The sequence below is a fragment of the Lepidochelys kempii genome, chromosome 1, assembly GCF_965140265.1.
Source record: "Lepidochelys kempii isolate rLepKem1 chromosome 1, rLepKem1.hap2, whole genome shotgun sequence".
Classification (NCBI taxonomy): domain Eukaryota; kingdom Metazoa; phylum Chordata; order Testudines; family Cheloniidae; genus Lepidochelys; species Lepidochelys kempii.
In genome coordinates, this window is record NC_133256.1 from 243342348 (window position 1) to 243361898 (window position 19551).

At 42.0% G+C, this 19551-nt stretch overlaps 2 protein-coding genes across 8 annotated transcripts in view; one reads left to right on the top strand and one right to left on the bottom strand.

Annotated features, from left to right (window-relative positions):
- ETFBKMT (electron transfer flavoprotein subunit beta lysine methyltransferase) overlaps window positions 1-5311 on the top strand; it is a 31878-nt gene extending 26567 nt beyond the window's left edge. Inside the window, exons 5-6 of one of the 2 annotated variants that reach the window (XM_073321549.1) lie at window positions 2218-2233; window positions 3411-5311. In XM_073321549.1, coding sequence (XP_073177650.1) covers window positions 2218-2233; window positions 3411-3486 — 92 coding nt within the window. In that variant the 3' untranslated portion in view covers window positions 3487-5311. Of the gene's footprint in view, window positions 1-2217 lie in introns of both variants that reach the window. The other variant, XR_012155987.1, reaches the window with a different exon arrangement.
- Window positions 1-19551, bottom strand: part of AMN1 (antagonist of mitotic exit network 1 homolog) — a 60882-nt gene that overhangs the window by 652 nt on the left and 40679 nt on the right. For 5 of the 6 annotated variants that reach the window (XM_073321459.1, XM_073321475.1, XM_073321503.1 and 2 more), the window contains 3 exons: window positions 18017-18234; window positions 7881-7937; window positions 2335-2446 (listed from right to left, as the gene is read on the bottom strand). In XM_073321459.1, coding sequence (XP_073177560.1) covers window positions 2335-2446; window positions 7881-7937; window positions 18017-18234 — 387 coding nt within the window. Of the gene's footprint in view, window positions 1-2334; window positions 2447-3439; window positions 3620-7880; window positions 7938-18016; window positions 18235-19551 lie in introns of those variants that run through there. The other variant, XM_073321468.1, reaches the window with a different exon arrangement.

Genomic DNA, 19551 nt, shown 5'->3' on the forward strand with positions numbered 1-19551 from the left:
ACTCAACTACCCCTCAACCTATTCAGTACTAGTTGGCCTTTTTTTTTTGGTAGGCATCTGAATAGCTGTGGGTCTTGAGGTGGTTTGAAAGAGAAGAGCGTAGTGGCCTACAGATCAATTCAAGAATAGCATCCCACATACAAAGGGCAGCATGGCAGAAGGTGTGAAGTTGGTTATGGGAGGAATGAACCAATGGGCAGAGCAGGCTATCATCTGTGGTGGAGAGGAGAGGGCAGAGCGATAAAAGAAAATTCTGGGTAAGTAGTGAGGAGCGGAGTTGAGAAGAGCTTTGAAGGTGAAGACAAGAAGCTTGAGCTTGATGCAGAGGAAAAAGGAAAACCAGTGGAAGATAGAAGAGGATAGGGGTGGGAATGACACGATCAGAATGATAGGCAAAGATGATAACCTTAGCACCTTAAAAGGCTTTTCTGGTGGACTAATAAAAAAAAGATCTGCTTTTTTCTATGTTTAAAGTTTAAGTAATTCCTGGGCTAAGGCCAACATTGTATCACTATTTAACATTCATATTGTGCTAGCAGGTTAGGGCTTCATTGTTCCAGGCACCATACAATGGAGAAAGTGATAATCCCATGATAACCAGAAGGCCACATAGCACTAAGAAAAGAGCACCACCTTCTAATTTTTAAGGTAGAAACTCAAGAAGAAAATGAAAGGACCAACAAAACAATTACAAATTGAATCCAGCTGAACCACCTCCAGGGTAAATCCTAAGGCCTCGATAAAAGAGAACACTTAAGCCGGTGTTTAATTTTAAAGTATCTGTTTAAGCGCTTTCCTGAATGGGGGCTAAGATACTTTTCGTCTGATCCCCAAAGAAAACTGCTTTTTCCATCTTTTCATTGACTCAATTCAGTTCACATTGCTGGAATGACCAATTACTCTTGCACCCAGGAGTGCAACCATACTTTTCCTAAGGAAGATGCCCAAAGCTCTCCCTCCCCAGCCCTGCACCCAGCTCCACACACTGCCCCCCTGCTGCTCCCACACCAGGCTGAGCTCTCCCTGCCTCACACCCAGCACTGAGCTCTTACTCAGAGAGGTGATCAGGCTGAGGAGCACCAGCTCCAGCAGGGGCCAGAGGTCTGAGAGCCCCAGATCCCTTCCTCCTTCTGCATCTCCACTTCCCCAAAAGCCCAGATCCAATCTGCCTACCCTTCACGGGACTGGGGGTTCCCAGTGCCCATGGGTGCTGGAAGGACTGCAAAGGTGGTGGTGGGTGGGATGTGGGGGATGAAAAGCAGACACATGAGGCCACAGTGATACTCAGATTTGGTCTCGCCACCCCTCCTTGGTCATGACAGATGTGTGGCTGGGCCAAATTTCCAGCTCCAGTCAGGGGACAAGAAGAGGGGCTGCCCACTCCCCAATGCACCCCTGCCTGCATCATCAATTCCAACTGAGTTTATTCATAGCTTGCTAAGTGTTTATTCTTGATATTAGTTTTACCAAATGCAAAGCCACTATATTAATGCACAGTTAAAAACTGGCCTTTTCATAATCACAAAAGACTCAGGAAAGACAAAGTTATAGGTTCCCAAAGCAGCTGCAACAGTCCTCTTAAGCAGCCTGAATCTCCTCTCAAACTAGCACAACTTCAGTGGAGTTCCTCCTGATTTGCATCTGTGTGAAATTAGAATCTGGTTCTGCACAATGTATTTACTTACCAGTTTCTACAGAGCCAACCACTGTGTGAGGTGGGTGGTACATGGACACACCAGATAGGTCACATATGAAAACTAAGAACAAATGGGAGGTGGCATAGTCAGGTGAATAGTGGACTTGATTGGGAATCAGAAAACCTGATGTCCTATTCCCTGGCCTGCTTGGGGATCAAAAAAAGTCACTAGGGGGATATCAACCGCTATTGACACCAATACAGTTTCAGCTACATATAAGGACTGGAAACAAAGCTAAGACAAATCAAAGAGAAACTCATTAAACATGAAAGCCTTTTAAATAAGGTATCGATTTTGCACAGTAAATTTTCAGAGCAGAATGGCTCTTTAAAACCTACTACTTTTGCAATCTCTCCACCAATGCTGTGGCTACACCAACATGTGCCTGACCTGTTGTGTCTTGGTTTTGTCTTTGTTCAACTGCCAAGTCTCAGAGGCAGGAACATTGCCTTGCTGTTTTGGAAAAACCCTTGTATATTTACATCACTATCATTAATAATCATTTGTTATTTGTTTTCAGGAGCATCCACAACTTGGTAAGTGCTTTCAAGACAGAAAAAAGGCACGCTCCTTGTGCCATATGTTGGGCTGACTTTGGAGTGAATACTTTGCTGGCTACCTGCTTGATTTGACTAACCTGTTATCAGTGGGCATCCATGAAACAGCAGAATATATATCGCCGGACAGCAGGTAAGGACAGCTTCCACAGCTACATCTGTCAGAGTCACACAGCGTTCCATGTGGATTTCCTATTATGAGAACAAAAACCTGGTAACTTCTAAAGCACAACTTTTATGCTGTCCATTCTAATTTTATAGATCCGCACAGATGGTGATTATTAGGTTAAATATCCAGCTCTGTAAACTAACTATGAAAATGAAGTCCTTTTTTGTGCACAAAGATTTCTGAACAAACATATATGCACAAAGATTTATAAGAAATTCTTGGTACTTAGGTTGAACCTTAGTGGGTAACTATGACAGTCAGGATCCAGACACCCCAAGAGGAGAACAGAAGGTTTAAACTCCAAAAAAGAGCACTTGAACCAACTGATCGCATACTGTATTATTGTGCTGTAGACTTGTATTGAGCAAGGTCTTTTATGAAAGCTTATAATGTTTTGAACTTGATGATCCTTATGAGGTATGTATACAGACTGTGGCTATGTAGTTGTGTACATATAAAAACTGAGTTCATAAGTTGTGCTGCAACGTTCAGTGCCACCTCATCGTGAGGCAAGTCAGACAGGGAGGGGCTTCCTTCCCTGCCAGATGAGACTAGCTCCAAGCACCAAATATTGTACAACTCAGCAAAAGACAAATGATGGGCTATTCAAGTTAATGGGAAAACACTGAAACAACCTGAAACTGAAAAGAAACCCCAGTCTTGGAAAACTAAGGGTATGTTTGTTGTACCATGGGCACCGTGCTATAAAATTGTTTATATTTTGGCTATATACAGTGTATGTTTTATAGTAAGAATTAAGATATTAGAATAAATGAATAGGATAGTGGATACTAGTATTAGCCATTTTATTTTTATGCCTTGTAAGTAACAGACAGGATTTTGACTGTGTCTATGTTAATTAAATTAGAGGAATTTTGCAAGCCCAGGCCCCAGTGTGGGAAAGGACAGTTACAAAATTTAGTAAGGTCTAATTTATAATGCCTTTCTTGTTCAACATAAAACACTGCTATTTGTTACCTTTTGAAGGTCTCTGCAAAGAACTGTTTGTGTGAATAAGGAATGTATTCATCAGGGAAAAATAAAGCGTAAAGGTCATTTTTGAAGCCAGATGGCCCAGGAAGAAAAAGCGAAGAAACTAAAGAGACTGAAGAAACTCAAAGACGCCAGAGAACCATCAACGCGCATCCATGGTTGAGGAGGGGCAGACTGACGATTCTGGGGTAAAGGCTGGCACCCTTAAAACACAAAATAATTAATTAAATCAAAACCAGACAGAATGACCCTCTCTGAGGTGTTTTGGGCCATCAACAAATAACACCAATTAAGAAGTAACTGGTCACAAACTGACACAGCAAAATCCATAAATTTCAACTACAAAAAGACTATAAAAACAGAGTGCTTTCCCATGGGACTTTGGGTTCATCTTGCCACTACTCCAAAAGCATCAGATCGTGACCAACAGAGCCCGGCTCCCCTCTGCGACCAATCTGGCTGGCCACTAGATTGATCCAGACTCTGAACTGGTAACTATAAACAGCAACTGGCAGGACTCAGACTAAAAAGCATATGCTAATTGCTGTATTCTCAATAAATGCGGCGTGTTGCCATTTCCCCTATAAAAAAGATCTTGTCTGCTCTGTTTAAGCATAACGTGTTTATACTTAAAATGCTACAGCACTGTGGTCACACTTCAATGTAGACACTACCTACGCCGACGGGAGGGCTTCTCCCATTGGAATAGTTAATCCACCTCCCGTGGGCATAGGTAATCCACCTTCTGTTGACCTACCGTCGGATTTTTCACTATATCAGATGTAACTTCCGAGTGTAGACTAGGCCTAAGAAAGGAGGGAGTTTTCCCCACTTTGAGTATCTATAGTGGTTGAAGGAAAAAACCGTGCAAGCCATTAAAAGTGGAAGGGATTTGAACAGAAGAGTATCCAGAAATTGAGGGACAGCATGTAGGCTGGAAGCTGTCTGTAAAACGCTGGATCCTCCCTACAGTTAGGAGGTATACTGAAAAACTGTTCAAAGCCAATAGGTAACTTGTATTAGAAAAGGAATTATTAATGTAATTTAAAAGTGTAAAGCTTAAAGTTGCATTTTATGTTTGTTTTCTGCTCTTTTATATTTGTTTCCCTTGCTGTTTCATGTTTTAATCTGTGATTTTTTCTATTAAATGAACTGTTTGTTTTTATCTCAAACAGGTCTCTGGTGTGCAAACTGTATGGAATGTATGTGCCAAAGCAAGCTGGTGTCTGCGGGGCTGGTTTCACACCTTTGGGGGTGACTAACCAGAGGGGAAAAGTCCGAGTGCCTGGTAGTTGAGAACTTGGGATGGATGGATTTGGGGAGGCTTGGGACTGGACAGGCTGTTTGGATCACCCTGCCTGGGGTAACTAGGCTGGTGGAAGGCAGCGTGAGACCTATATGCGTGTGAGCTGGATACTGGTGTCCGGGCTCTGTGACATAGCAGCACAGCATTAGGACACTCAAAGTTACAGGGCAGGCAGTGACATAACCTCTTACTGGTCTGGGCGATCCCCAAAACGTCACAGTAATTAAATGAGGAAATATACATAGTCAATAAAGGAATTCGTATAATCTTATTCTCTATTCAGAATCTACTGATCTGTGAAGAATTGTGTCCAGATGTCCAAAGAGGGAACACTGGTAATTGGCAAAAAATGATGATCACACGTGTTCTGTGATTAATGAAACACCGGTGATTAACAAAGGTTGCCTATTACTAAGACTATGTTTTAGTCACGGGTATTTTTAGTAAAACTCATGGACAGGTCACGGGCAATAAACAAAAATTCATAGCCTGTGACCTGTCCAGGACGTGTACTATAAACACCCCTGACTAAATCTTAGGGGCGCCGGGGTGCTGCTGCGGCTTTTGGGATGGGGACTCCAGGGCGCTGCTGCTGCTTGGGGGAGGGGAGGGGCATGCCATGGCTGTTCCGGGGGTTGAGGGGGCAGCCCGGGGTGTTGCGGCTACTCTGGCATCTCCCGGGGCAAGCTGCCTGGGGCCATCCAAGCAGCAGCCAGTGCGGCTGACCCCAGGGCTGCCCCAGCTGCTAGGGCAGCCCTGGCGTCAGCCACACTGTGACTGCAGAAGTCAGAGAGGTCCCAGAAAGTCATGGAATCCGTGACTTCCTTGACCTCCAAGACAGACTCGCAGCCTTACCTATTACTAAAGATGTGTGCTGTGATTTACAGATGCTGGTCTGATGATCAACAAGGTCCCCTTATCAGCCACATTTTCTCTAATTGATGGGATAATGAACCACGGATTGATTTCCAAGTCAATAAGAGTCATTTGTTTACATGGATAGTTTTGGTAATAATGTATTAGTTACAGATGTCTTCTACAATTAAGTAAATAGAGACACCTAAGAGAGAACTCTCAGTTAAATCAATCATGAGAAAATAATTTCTTTGTTCAAACCCCTTCACAGGAAAAGAGTTTTGAGGCAGTTGAATTTGGAGTGAATTGTGCTGCACGCACTTCTTCGGTTGTCAGATCGGTTTGGTAAAGTACAATATGAGGCTGACTCCAGCTTTGGTCAGAACTGTTGGCTCAGCTGAAAACAGGAAGTTAGGCCAATCCACTTGTGTATTAGCAGATAATCAAAGGAGGCTGTTAAATGTCAGTGAATATGTTTGGTGTTTAAACTTCATAAAATTAATGAGATTCTGTATGTACTGTTTTCATGTACCCGTATCTTAACTTTTTGCATTGTATATGACCCCCAATATCTAAATAATCCTCCAAACATGGAAAAAGCCTTGTGTAATGCAAATAAAGTACTCTTTATCAGAAAGGTAATGCATCTCCGCACTTCAAAGCAATTGGTTATTGTGAGGGCATTCAGAGTTCAAAGACTCTAAAAGCATTCCTCTCTCACTGCTATCTAAGAAGAAATCACGGCACAGGGTAGCTATCCTGTCAGATTGTTCTAGGAGAACGAATATAAGTCTGGATATAAAGGAAATTCCTTCATCTCTGGAATGTTTGGATTCAAACAGGGCAGAATAACGGAACAAGAAGACAGAGATCCCCAGAATTATTCTGGGTAGCCCTAAAAGACTTTTGGGAAACTGGCAGATTACTACATCTCAGCTACCATTTGAAATGATAGACTGTGACTCACCTGTACATATATTTTGCCTGCTTTAACCTTTCAATAACTCTATTTTCTTTTTCTTAGCTAATAAACCTTTAGAACTGGCTACCAGTGTTGTCTTTGGTGTGAGATCTAGGATGCAACTCAGGACTCTTGGGACTGCAAGTAACCTGGAATATTTGTGATGTTAGGTGTAAGTAACCATTTATCACATAGTCCAGCTTGCCTCGGTGGCAACGTAGTATATAAGACTATTGTAGTACTCAGGGATTTCACTGGGTTGGTGAAATTAATTATAAAACATACCACCAGACTGGGGTGTCTGCCCTGCTTTTGACAGTCTGCCCTGAGGTAGGCACTCACAGTTGCGAGCCACTCCAGACAACAGGACATATACATTCATCTGAGTTCTGCTGTATAACTCTCTATTCTATAATCTCTGATTAAATATATTCCAATTAAGCTAATTATTTGGCATCTCCTATTATCATTATTCAAATTCAAACATGCAACATCAGAAAGGACTAACGCTACCTCCAAAGTCTGTTCGGGCCCTTCTTTCAGGGCACAGTTTTATTCTTCAGACGTAAAACTGACAAGGTAACACCCACACAAAGCTATCCTCCTAACCAAAGCAGGCTGCAGCAGCCGACGGGTCTTTCCCCTTGAACAGTCACAGATGAGGTTAGGCCCAACTCCCCCTAAAGGGCCAGCCACCCTGTGACATAGCCTCTTAGAGTTGTTAATTATAAAGAAGAAACTGATTTTTAAGTTTTGAATGCATTCCTATGAATTCAACCAGGCCTCAACTCTTCCTGCTCTGCTGACCCTTGTGTTGCTGAAGATTGCACCTTACTGCAGCTACACTGATGTAAAAACGACCACTGTAGAAAAGGCCTTAGTCTTTAAGAACAATTTTTTCTGTATGACTTGCTTTTTTTATTCCACTTTGGGCTGCTCTTCACAGAAAGCAGCACCAGGGCAGTGACATCACGGCAGCAGCCGGTGCCAGAGTGGCTGCCAGCAGCTGCTGGGGCTCCCCTGTTAAGCCATCCTGTCCCCCCCAGCACTGGCAACCCAGGTATCACTTCAGGCGGGGGGAGTCAGTCAGTGAACCACGCATGTGCGTTTGCCCCCACCCCCCCAAATATAGCACTCAAACTATGTCTCTGACAAAAGCTGGTGACCCGAAGGCTGCCTAATACTTGATTCATGCCCACAGTCGTGGTAATTGTACATGTAAATGTAAATGAGTAACCTGATAATATAAATAAGATTTTTCCTCTGGAATTTTAAAAATGTACAAATGTACCATATTTGCTTTTAACATTGCTTTGTGCTTGGAATAGGTTAGATGAGTTACCTTTAAATTCTTCGAACACATCCCACTAACTAGTGCTATGACACCATTATCAGTCACCTAGAAAAAAAAAATCGGTTATTGGCATATTGGATTAAAGAACGGCACGTACATATCTTTTTAAAAAGCAGTAATTTTGGAAGGACAACCAGAGAGGGTGCGATGACGCATCCAGTGCGGTAATGCAACTGATCCCAGAGAAGCAGGGAACGTATTTCCAGTCATTAAACTTACACACTTTTTACATGCCCCGTGCTTTAGACTACCCGGAAGCCACTAAAATCGTTTAGTTCTCCTCTGAACTGACACGGGAGAGTCATGCAAATATATATGTTTACTCTACTTAGTAGTTTCAAATCTAGACAACAAAGGCGTCCTGTTGTAGCATGTTCTTGCTGTCTGATCCAGGTATGGCTGCCACACTGGGGCTGTGTCTACACGAGCTTTCTGTTGAGAAATCGTCAGCTATTGAACTGCCACCAATGCAGTTCTACCAGAGGTAGCAACAACAGGAGCGCTCGTATAGCTGGAGCACGGGCATTTTTAACACAAGGGGTTGAAACATGTCATGCCGGTTTCTACCAATGGCTGAGTTTTCTGACAAAGGGTAGTCCAGGCACCTTTTTGCAGTCTTCTCTCGGCTTAAAATTTGATTTCTGCTAGTCTTGAACTAAACACAAAATTCAAATGACATGCACGCTTTTTAAAAATACAGAGCCAAATTCAAGGCTAGTTTAAGTAGGCACGACTTCACTGTCATTTACACCAAAGGTGAATTTGGCCCACTGCAGTTTTGAAACTGGCTCTTTTAAAATGGGGGGACAAGGTGGGTGAGGTAACGTCTTTTATTGGACCAACTTCTGTTGGTGAGAGAGACAAGTTTTCAAGCTACACAAAGCTCTTCTAGGTTTGAAAGTTTGTCTGTTTCACCAACAGAAGTTGGTCCAATAAAAGATCCACCTTGTCTCTCTAATATCATGGGTCCAACACAGCTACAACACTGCATACAACAATCTTTTAAAATGGGTCAGGCTGCCTTCAGCTGCCCAAACCAGGAGTACATTGTAATTTTAATCAGTTTTATAACTGGTTTGAAAATGTTTCCAATGCAGACATACATGCCCATGTAGTTCTTTACATCCAGATAAGCAGACATTTACAAGAAAGACAGTGTAATGTAAATCTTCAGAACTTTAATGAGAATTTGAAGTTTGCAAAATGTAATACATTCAATCAATGTAATTAACCTATTTATACAATACAGAGGAAAAAGACAGCCCACAAAACCATATCGGCTGCACTTGACTTATTTAAATCAGAATGTTTTGATGACAACAAACCACAAGAACCACAGAAATGCGCTTTGAGTAGTATGTATATTTCATCATAAACCAGAAGTGAGATAAAGAGATATTTATAAAAATGGTAAATTTTGCTTTGTTGATTCCCAATTAACCTAATGTTACCCCCATTTCACTCAACTGACTAGCCAAAAATATGGGATCTTGTCGATTGTTTCTGTTGGGAGGGTATCTTGGTGATGGAGCCAGGTACTACTTTAATGCAATTTTGCTTATTTACAAAAAACTGTACAAAGTCCTGTTTCCCTGAACACAAGAGGAAACAAACACCAGGAGGTTATTTCCTTGCTCACAGCCCCCAACCTCATGTAGCCAGCATCCAACCCAAAGGCACCCTTCCATGCTTCTCTCAGGCCACATAGTGGGTTTTTTCCATGCTGCATCTGGAGTTTCCTCCTTTGTTTCTGTGTGCCTCTCTGCTTGTCTCTCACCCACTCTCTTCACACTCAGAGATTACCTAGCAAGGCTCCTAGGCCTAACAATGCCAACATTGTTCAGTGGCCTTCCATGTACCTTTGTTTTGGGCAGGGACTGCTATTATTTCATCAAGGAGCTGAACTGTTTCAACTATCTTAAAGGAAGTGCAGGGGTAAGACCCACCAAGTTTAAATTAGGCTTAACCCAATTTATAACACCGTGAATTTTTCTCATGGAATTATTCAATAATGTTATATTCTGTGTATGTTAAATGAATTTGTTCTTTTTTGCTTGTCTACAAATAACACTAGTTGTTTTGCCATTTAAAACAATAAATCTAGCTCAGCTGACATTTAGCTGCTTTCGCAGTATGAGAATTTATTTTTAGTGAAAGTCTTGCCTAAGGAAGGAAATAGTAAAGACCACACAATTTGTCCGTTAGACTCTCAAAGTGTGATATCATTCTTTGAAACATTTATATGGCACATAAATCAACAGACATAAAACTGCCATACAATGAAACGAATACAAAACATTAGGGAAAGAACAAATTAAAAATTACTTAGACAAGTTATATGTCTTCAAGTCACCACGGCCTGATGAAATGCATCCTAAAATACTCAAGGAGTTGACTGAAGAGATATCTGAGCCATTAGCGATTATCTTTGAAAAGTTATGGAAGACTGGAGAGATTCCAGAAGAGTGGGAAAGGGCAAATATACTGGCAATCTATAAAAAGGGAAATAAGGATAACCTGGAGAATTACAGACCAATCAGCTGTACCTGGTTAGATAATGGAGCAAATAATTAAGCAATCAATTTGCAGATAATAGAAGATAATAAGGTGATAAGTAACAGTTGGTATGGATTTGTCAAGAACAAATCTTGTCAAACCAACCGGATAGCTTTCCTTGACAGGGTAACAAGCCGTGTGGACAGGGGTGAAGCGATAGATGTGGTATATCTAGACTTTAGTAAGGCTTTTGATACTGTCTCGCATGACTTCTCATAAAGAAACTAGGGAAATGCAACCTAGATGGAGCTACTATAAGGTGGGTGCATAACTGGTTGGAAAACCGTTCCCAGAGAGTAGTTACCAGTAGTTCACAGTCATGCTGGAAGGGCATAACGAGTGGGGTCCCGCAAGGATCAGTTCTGGGTCCAGTTCTGTTCAATATCTGTGTCAATTATTTAGATAATGGCATAGAGAGTACACTTATAAAGTTTGTGGAGTATACCAAGCTGGGAAGGGTTGCAAGTGCTTTGGAGGATAGGATTATAATTCAAAGTCATCTGGACAAACTGGAGAAATGGTTTGAAGTAAACAGGATGAAATTCAATAAGGACAAATGCAAAGTACTCCACTTAGGAAGGAAGGAACAATCAGTTGTACACATACAAAATGGAAAATGACTGCCCAGGAAGGAGTACTGCGAAAAGGGATCTGGAGGTCATAGTGGACCACAAGCTAAATATGGGTGAACAGCGTAACACTGTTGCAAAAAAAGCAAACATCATTCTGGGATTATTAGCAGGAGTGTTGTAAGCAAGACACGAGAAGTAATTCTTCCGCTCTACTCCGCACTGATTAGGCCTCAACTGGAGTATTGTATCCAGTTCTGGGCATGACATTTCAGGAAAGATGTGGACAAATTGGAGAAAGTCCAAAGAAGAGCAACAAAAATGATTCATGGTCTACAAAACATGACCTATGAAGGAAGATTGGAAAAACTGGGTCTGTTTAGTCTGGAAAAGAGAAGACTGAGAGGAGACATGATAATAGTCTTCAAGTACATAAAAGGTTGTTATGAGGAGGAGGGAGAAAAATTGTTCTTAACCTCTGAGGAGAGGACAAGAAGCAATGGGCTTAAATTGCAGCATGGGAGGTTTAGGTTGGACATTAGGAAAAACTTCCTAACTGTCAGGGTGGTTAAGCACTGGAATAAATTGCCCGGGGAGGTTGTGGAATCTCCACCATTGGAGATTTTTAAGAGCAAGTTAGATAAACACTTGTCAGGGATGGTCTAGATAATACTTAGTCCTGCTGTGAGTGCAGGGGACTGGACTAGATGACCTCTCGAGGTCCCTTCCAGTTCTATGATTCTATGATTAAAATAATAAATGAAGACACATCAACACAAATATAAAGCTAACTGAAACAAAGCAATCTGGCACAAGGGCAACACAGATAGCTCATGTGTGAGCCACCCCACCAGAAGAAAAGAAAAACTTCCCATATAACACCGGGCAAAACTGTGGCCTTTAGTCTTTGGCCTGCATAGGAGGGATTCAGAAACATCCAACTCCACGCAGAGTTTGGGGTGGGACTGTGCCTCCCTGAGCCTATCCAAGTGGCATCACATACATGGGAACTTTACATCCTGAACCATCCTTTAAGTTTGTCCCAGCTACTCTCGTCCAGAAGGCTGCGTGTAGGTATGTCTTTGTATACTCTCCCTCCCTACATGCGCCCATATAAGGGCTTAAATAATCTTACCCACAATGTATAACATGGTAGGCAGCAAATACACAATATGAGGACTGAAGAATACCTTTAGTTCTCTGAGGGGACAGCAAAGGAAAAGAATTAAGCTTATAAAAAAACTAATAATATAGTAGGCCATAGCTCTTAAGGGTGACCTGCAAGATTTTTTTAAAATTGGGCTTGTGCCTTTTTTGATTCTTTATGAATTTTACAGAAGACTTGAAAGAATTCAGTTTTTAAAATGAGGGAATTATTTTTTATCTTAGAAATATCATAAATGTCAACTCCAATCTTCCCTGATTTTGCTGGAGAAAGAAACTTCTCTACTATGCTAACTTGGGCTGGGAAAGGGAGCAATCTTACTATTATGGGAAGTGTGCATTTTGGGGTAGCCAGACCTGATGTTTTGGGAAAAGAGTGCTAAGGAGTTAGCACATACAGGTTTCCTGCTAAAAGGAGGAAACAACCAGCAATGTGCTCCAGCCAGGGACAATGTTAAGGCTGTATCTATACTGGTAACATTCAGCATCTCTCACACCATTGGCATAGCAAAGGTAGAAGTCAGTTTCTTGTGAAGGAGTTTATGCATGGTTAGATGACAGTGGTAAAAACAACACCTCCCGCCAGTCTCATAGACTTTAAGATCAGAAGGGACCATAGTGATAATCTAGTCCAGTGGTTCTCAAACCATGGGTTGGGACCCCATAATGGGTTGCAACCTGCTTTGAATGGGGTTGCCAGGGCTGGCTTAGACTTGCTGGGGCCTGGGGCTGAAGCCCGAGCCCCACTGCCCAGGGCCGAAGCCAAAACCTGGGAAAGAATTCTCTGTAGTAACTTGGAGCCTTTCCCATCTAGTGTCCCATCTTTTATGAGGTCCTCACTACTTACCAATACTAAATCTAAAATAGGTTCAGTGACTATGTGGTGAAGAAATCTGTCAGCTATCACATGCAGGACTATCTGGGCCCTACCATTAGTAGTAGCACTTGTCCTCCAATCTATATCTGAGAAATTAATCTCCCATAATCACACAATTCCCAGTTGTATTTATTTCATTAAAATATTAAATAGGTCTCTCTTCATATCCATATTGGATCCTGGGGGCCTCTAGCAGACCACAAGCACTATCCCAGTGCAGCCTCTGTTACCTGTCTTCCCCAAAGTAATTTTGACCCAAATAGAGTTCCTTTTTATCCATTCCATTGCTTCTTCTTTCTTTACAGTCTACCTCATCATTAACATACAAAGATACTCCACCACCTTTACCTTCACTTCTGTCTTTCCTGAGCAGCACATACCCTTCAATACCTATATACTCCAGTCATGGCTACTATTCCACCCTGTTTCTGTTACCCCTATGTCATCTGTTTTCACTTCCTGCACTAGTAGTTCTAGTCTTTGTTAGTGCTTCCATCACTAAGCAACAAATGGAGCTGCACTTATGCTAGACCAATGGTGGGAAAATTGCTGGTAATTCTCCTTATACCTGAGGGGACAAATTATTATCTCCAGACATCTCTCAATCAGTAGGACTCAGCTCCTACTTAATATCACACAGCACTGGAACACAAACAGTGTCATATTTCAACTTGTCTCTGACTCACGGTCCCATGCAACTGCAGGCTTGTTAGCCTTTCTGAACTAACTTTGCTTGGTAGAAACTTGAACAGAAGCCAGAGAAAGCACAAATCCCTAGCTTTCATAGCAACAGCATTTGTGAGGGAGCTCCACTGACAAATTTTTTCCAATCACAGCTTTCCCAAGATTGAGGCCAGGTTTACACTTCAGACATATCAGTATAACTATGTTGCTCAGGGGTGTGAAAAATCCACATCCCTGAACAATGTAGTTATACCAACTTAACCTCCCATGTACACAGTGCTACGTTGACAGGAGAGCGTCTTTCCTCGACATAGCTATTGCCTCTTGAGGAGGTAGATTAATTACACCGACTCCCATTGGTATAGTAGCATCTTCTTCTAAAGAGCTGTATGTGAAGACAAACCAAGAAATGATTCAGCACTTTGAAAGCTTGTGAAAGAATTTCAGATCTGACAGTGTCTATATTATTTGAAAAGTTATCAAAACCATTCCCAAGAACTATCCTCTTTAACAGTTTTGACGCGTGATAAACGAAAGCTAATTGTTTCCTTATATGGAGTCAATGAATGTTAAAGAGGAAGAGGAGTTGTAGCCATGTCAGTCCCAGAATATTAGAGAGATGAGGAGAAACGTTTCCCACACCTGAAGAAAAGCTGGTCTTTCTCACCAACAGAAGTCGGTCCAATGAAAGATATTACCTCACCCACCTTCTCTCTCTCTCTATTTCTGTTGACACTTTTACTAGTTTGAGGGTACCTCTTCCCTGGACATCTATTTTACCACAAACTTGGAGGCACCAGTCTTAACGAAGTGCAGTCTAATAATCATGTGAAATTCCTAAACATAGGTTACTCTCAGGTTATAAACCGACACTCTGGCCTTATTGTTCAAACACACTTTTTGCTAATACCATAAAGATTTTGGGAGAATAGTTAATATGTCAAGAATTAAAAACACAAAAAGGAAAAGGGGACTAAAATGGTTAATATCTACTAACAGGTACTAACAGTATTAATAAAGATACTAGAAGAGAAGTTCAGAAGGATTTCTGATTTTCTGCTTCTGGTGAAATTGAAGGAGATAAGAAGGGTATTTAAAATAAAAACCTGTTGTGTTTAGTCTCAAATCTCCGGGCTTGTCTCCACTTACTGGGGGATCGATGTATGGCAATCGATCCATCGGGGGATGATTTAGCGGGTCTAGTGAAGACCCGCTAAATCAACCACCGATCGCACTCCCGTTGACTCCAATTATTCACTTAGCTGGAGAAGCATAAGGTAAGTCAATGGGAGAGTTTCTTCCGTCGCAGCACAGTGTAGACACCGCAATAAGTCGACTGAAGCTACGTCGACTCCAGTTATTCACTTAGCTGGAGCTGTGTAAGTTAGGTCAACTTAGCCCTGTAGTGTAGACCTGCCTTCAGATTTCAACTCCATGACTTGCTTATACTCAACATAAAGAAATCCTTACATCAGTGTTGACTGAATTCCTTATCTTCCTCTGCCCCCTGCATCATGCCCTATCACAGTCCATAGTTCCACTATTCCCCAGTCACTAAGGCTTGAAACCTTGCTGTCATGTCTGACTCCTCTCTTTTCTTCTCCCTCCAAATCCAGGCTGTTGAGAAACCCTGTTGGTTCTTCCTCCACAATCTCTCCAACCTTTCTTGTCCATTCCTTCCACTAAAACCCTGTCCACGGTTTGCTCATCTCTTGCAACTTCTTGTACTCAGATTTCCAGTTTTCACCCTCAGTCTGCACAACAAATGCTGCAGCAAAAAGCAGCTCTCTCTCCCTTTCATTGCCCAGACTATGTCACTCCCCTGTTTTAAATCCTTCAGCAACTTTCCCTCACTTTCAAGACTCTGGTCCATGGCTTTGCTCTACACTATGGGTTCTCAAACTTTGTCATAGTGAGTCTCCTTAAGCTAAGGAAAAACAAAAACCAATTGTGCCTCCCCATAGTTTACTGAGAAAACACAAACTGAAATTCACATGTTCCAAACCTAAATGTGAGCAGCCAACTAGAACACCAATAATCTGACTTGTATAATATGATCTAGATGTAACAAGGCTTCCCCACCCTCCACTTGGAATGGAAATCACATGGCAACTTGCACTGCAAAACCACTGCAGGCTCCTTGCCTCACCTTTCAGTCAGATCTAGCAAATAATTCCTTCCCCCAAAACACAGAATCCCTCCATCCACTGCTCTTTCTGAGGCTGCAGGGTGCCTTGGCAGCAGCTCTCCCTCCTCCTAGCCCCCTCTCCTCACTCCATGTTCTCTTTCTCTCTCAGGCTGACGAGACTTGCTCTGCTGCTCTATCAGAAGCATGCCCAGGCCTCCCAGGCCTTACCTAGCATGGGTTTTCTCCAGTGCAGACTCCCATGCCTCCACCTCCCTTCCCCACAGGTCTGGCAAACGTCCTCCTGCTCTCAGTGCAGGCTCCTTCCCTCTCCTGCAAAGAGACAACCCACTTGGCCCCATCAATATACTTTCCAATGGTCTCAATAAATCAATGCTGTTACACAGACCAAAAATCCCCTCTCCCCCCCCCCCACCCTACTATTTTGGACTTGTTTTGCAAAACCTATTCAAATAAAATATGTTTTGTGTGTCCCTAATTGCATTACAGCTTTAATTATTACCACTATCTTAAGCACACTAGCATATGAATTTTTGTTAAGTTTAGATTAAGGGTCAACTGTCACCACTCTCCTTCCCCTGGTCTCTGAGGCAGCCCCAGTGTAGGCTTCCCACTCCACCCCCCAGACATCACAGTGTATTCTCCTCCCTTTACCCAATTATTTTTGTATGGTGATTCTCTCAGAGAGAGGGAGGGAGGGAAGGAAGCAGTGGTTTCCCCCTCTCCTCCCTCCCCCCGATTGGCAGCTGCGCCATGCCCAATCAAATTAAGGCCCGTGGTGGACTGGTCTAGTTGCCAGACCAGGAGATGCTCTCTCCTCTTTGCTCCAGCAGAGGGCGAAGGACAGGAAATCAGGGAACTGAGACATCCCTTGCCGCACATGAGAGCTGAGCCCCATTGTAGTTTGCAAACCTCTGCTCTCCACTGTTCCTGCATACAGCTCTGCTCTTATTTCTTCCTCATTCCCACCTCTCTCCTGCAAGTCCATTCAAGGCACCACTCCAACCACTCCTTCTCCCACTCTGGTTTTCATGCATTCTTCCATGCTCCCCCCTCTGATTGGCAATTTTCTCCTCCTTGTGCAGCAGTCAACTCAACTACCCTCTTCTCCTCCAAATCCTGTCTCTTAACACATACTTCTTTCACAAGCCTTTAAATGAAAAAAATCACCAAAGGAACCATTTCAACTGTGAGGTCTGTCTAAATTAGAGAGTTAACTCTGTGGGTCTGAGACAGTGCCTTCCACTACGCCTTGTACAATTCAGAACACTAAGAAGCTTCTCAAAAAGGAAAAAGAAAAAAAACCACTAGCTTTACATGGAACATAAAATGCCAGGACACTTATTATTTTGAAGAAAAAAAGTCACAAAACAGGACCAAAATCCCAGCTTAATCCAGTGCTTAATTTGTAATGAAAGAGGTGCCGAGGTTCAAGCAATTTTTTTTACTTTCATAACTGACGCAGCAAGCCTAGAAGTGCCGGGGCTATGAGCTGCCAAGCCTAGAGGTGCTGAGCCCTGGGCAAGCCCTGGCACAGATTAAGTGTTGTCTTGATCAGATTATGAATAACGCATAAATTTAGCGGAGGACTCAGAATACAATGCACTCAGACCTTTTGTTTTGCACATTCAACTCTTTCTTTCAAGAGTGACTGAACCTTGAGAAGTGAAAAATTAGTTATCATCAGGTGTTTATATTTGTCTTATGCTTTTACTGGTTGTATGACTCATACAATTCAGCATGTTATCCCCCACACAGACCAATTAGTCCTTCTGACCGGTGTAAGGTTATATTCCTATGGCACAGAGTAACACCAACAGCACAATAAGAACACTCGAATACCTGACAGGCTTTAATAAAAAAAAAAAAAAATGCATCTGTGCTCCAGGTTCGATATCGTTATGAGTAACTCTCACTTGGAGAGAATACGTTTACATTATCAGAAGACAGGACATATTTAATACCATTTCATTGGGAAAGAGTGTCTGGAACTATATGTGCCTTCGGCATTTTGAATCTTAAAAACCTGCTAAAACAGAGCTAAATTAAAATGCAATTAATAAAACTCACCTCTTCATTTTATTTATATCACTGTCATTGACATTTTTATTGGTGCCGTTTTAGTTACCTGAGTCGATGAAAAATCCACACTATGTAGAAATCTGCAGTTCTGTCCAAGCGCATGCAGGGATGCATCAGTGATGCCTGAGCAGCTGCCTAAGTTAACTATTTGTAGAAGATGGCAGTTGAGCGCCAGAGCAAGAACTCCATTGTCTGATACATTGCAGCATCTCTTAAATGAAGCTTCACGTAAATAAGGGCAAGACAAGGCCAGAGCTCTGACTCCTATTGAAGAAATAAAGCAAGTCATTCTTATGTAAATAAGCTTTAATCTATAAAAATATTTTATTGTGTAACACTTCTTTATAAAAATGAGTCTGTCAATTCAAAAGTCACATTCTGCCTGAGCTTTTTTTTTACAAATAACACAAGTAGAGAATATTTTCCAATTTATTTATTTTGCATACAGTTGGTTTACCTATTTCCCCTAGTGTCTGTGTGGGCTTTTGGCTTAGTTTACATTCGCAAAGTTGCACTGATTTAACTGAACTGATTTTTAAGTGGTTAAATCTCTGCAAGCCCCCAGCACACACACACAATTCAATCAGATAACCCTGGGGTTAAATTGGTTTAGCTAAGGGCATGTGTATGCACAGAAGTTGCACTAGTTTAGCAAATCAGTTTATTTAAACCACTGCAACTTTTGAGTTTGACCTCTCTTATATTGGTTTAAAACTGGTTATACTGATTTAACTTCTTAGTAAATGAACCAAACTACCATAACTCTTTTTATTCTTTGTAGGTGAACCAAAGTCCCAGCATGCCTTGTATTTATAATTTTTTGTATTCAAGCAGAACCTAAACTGAACTTTAAATGATCCGATGAAGTGAGCTGTAGCTCACGAAAGCTCATGCTCAAATAAATTGGTTAGTCTCTAAGGTGCCACAAGTACTCCTTTTCTTTTTTTTAAATGATCTAGTCCATATGCCCAGAAAGAGACTACTGGTAACCAATATGTTGCAGTTGTTTTCTATGATTAATAAGATAATGATCTATCAAGAGATACTTTTAGCTTATCAGGAATTACTCTAACAGATGATTTCTGTCATAATGACTCAGTTACAGATACTTTTGTAATTCATAAAACAATGGATGGTTGAAGCCACAGAATCATAGAAGTTTAGGGTTGGAACAGACCTCAGGAGGTACTTGTTGAGGTCTCGCGGGTCCAGGATGGGCCGTAGACAACCCATGGCCTTTGGTATTAAAAAGTACTGGGAAAGAACCCCTTGTTCCTGTACTTGAAAGGAACTTCTTACACCATACCCAGCTGTAGCAAACCCTTTACCTCCTGTGCAGGGAGACTCTTGTGAGAGGGGTCCCTGAAGAAGGATGGGGAAGGCGGGTGTGGGGAGGGATAGAAAGGAGGGTATAACCCTGGTCCACTGTGCTGAGGACCCATCGGTCCAAGGTTACAGTGGTCGAAGCAGGGAGGAAAAGGGAAAGGTGGTTTAAGAACACTGGGACAGATGGATCATGGGAATAGTCTGGTAGGTTGCCCTTGGGCGCACGCTTAAAATGACCATTTGGCCCCTTGCTTG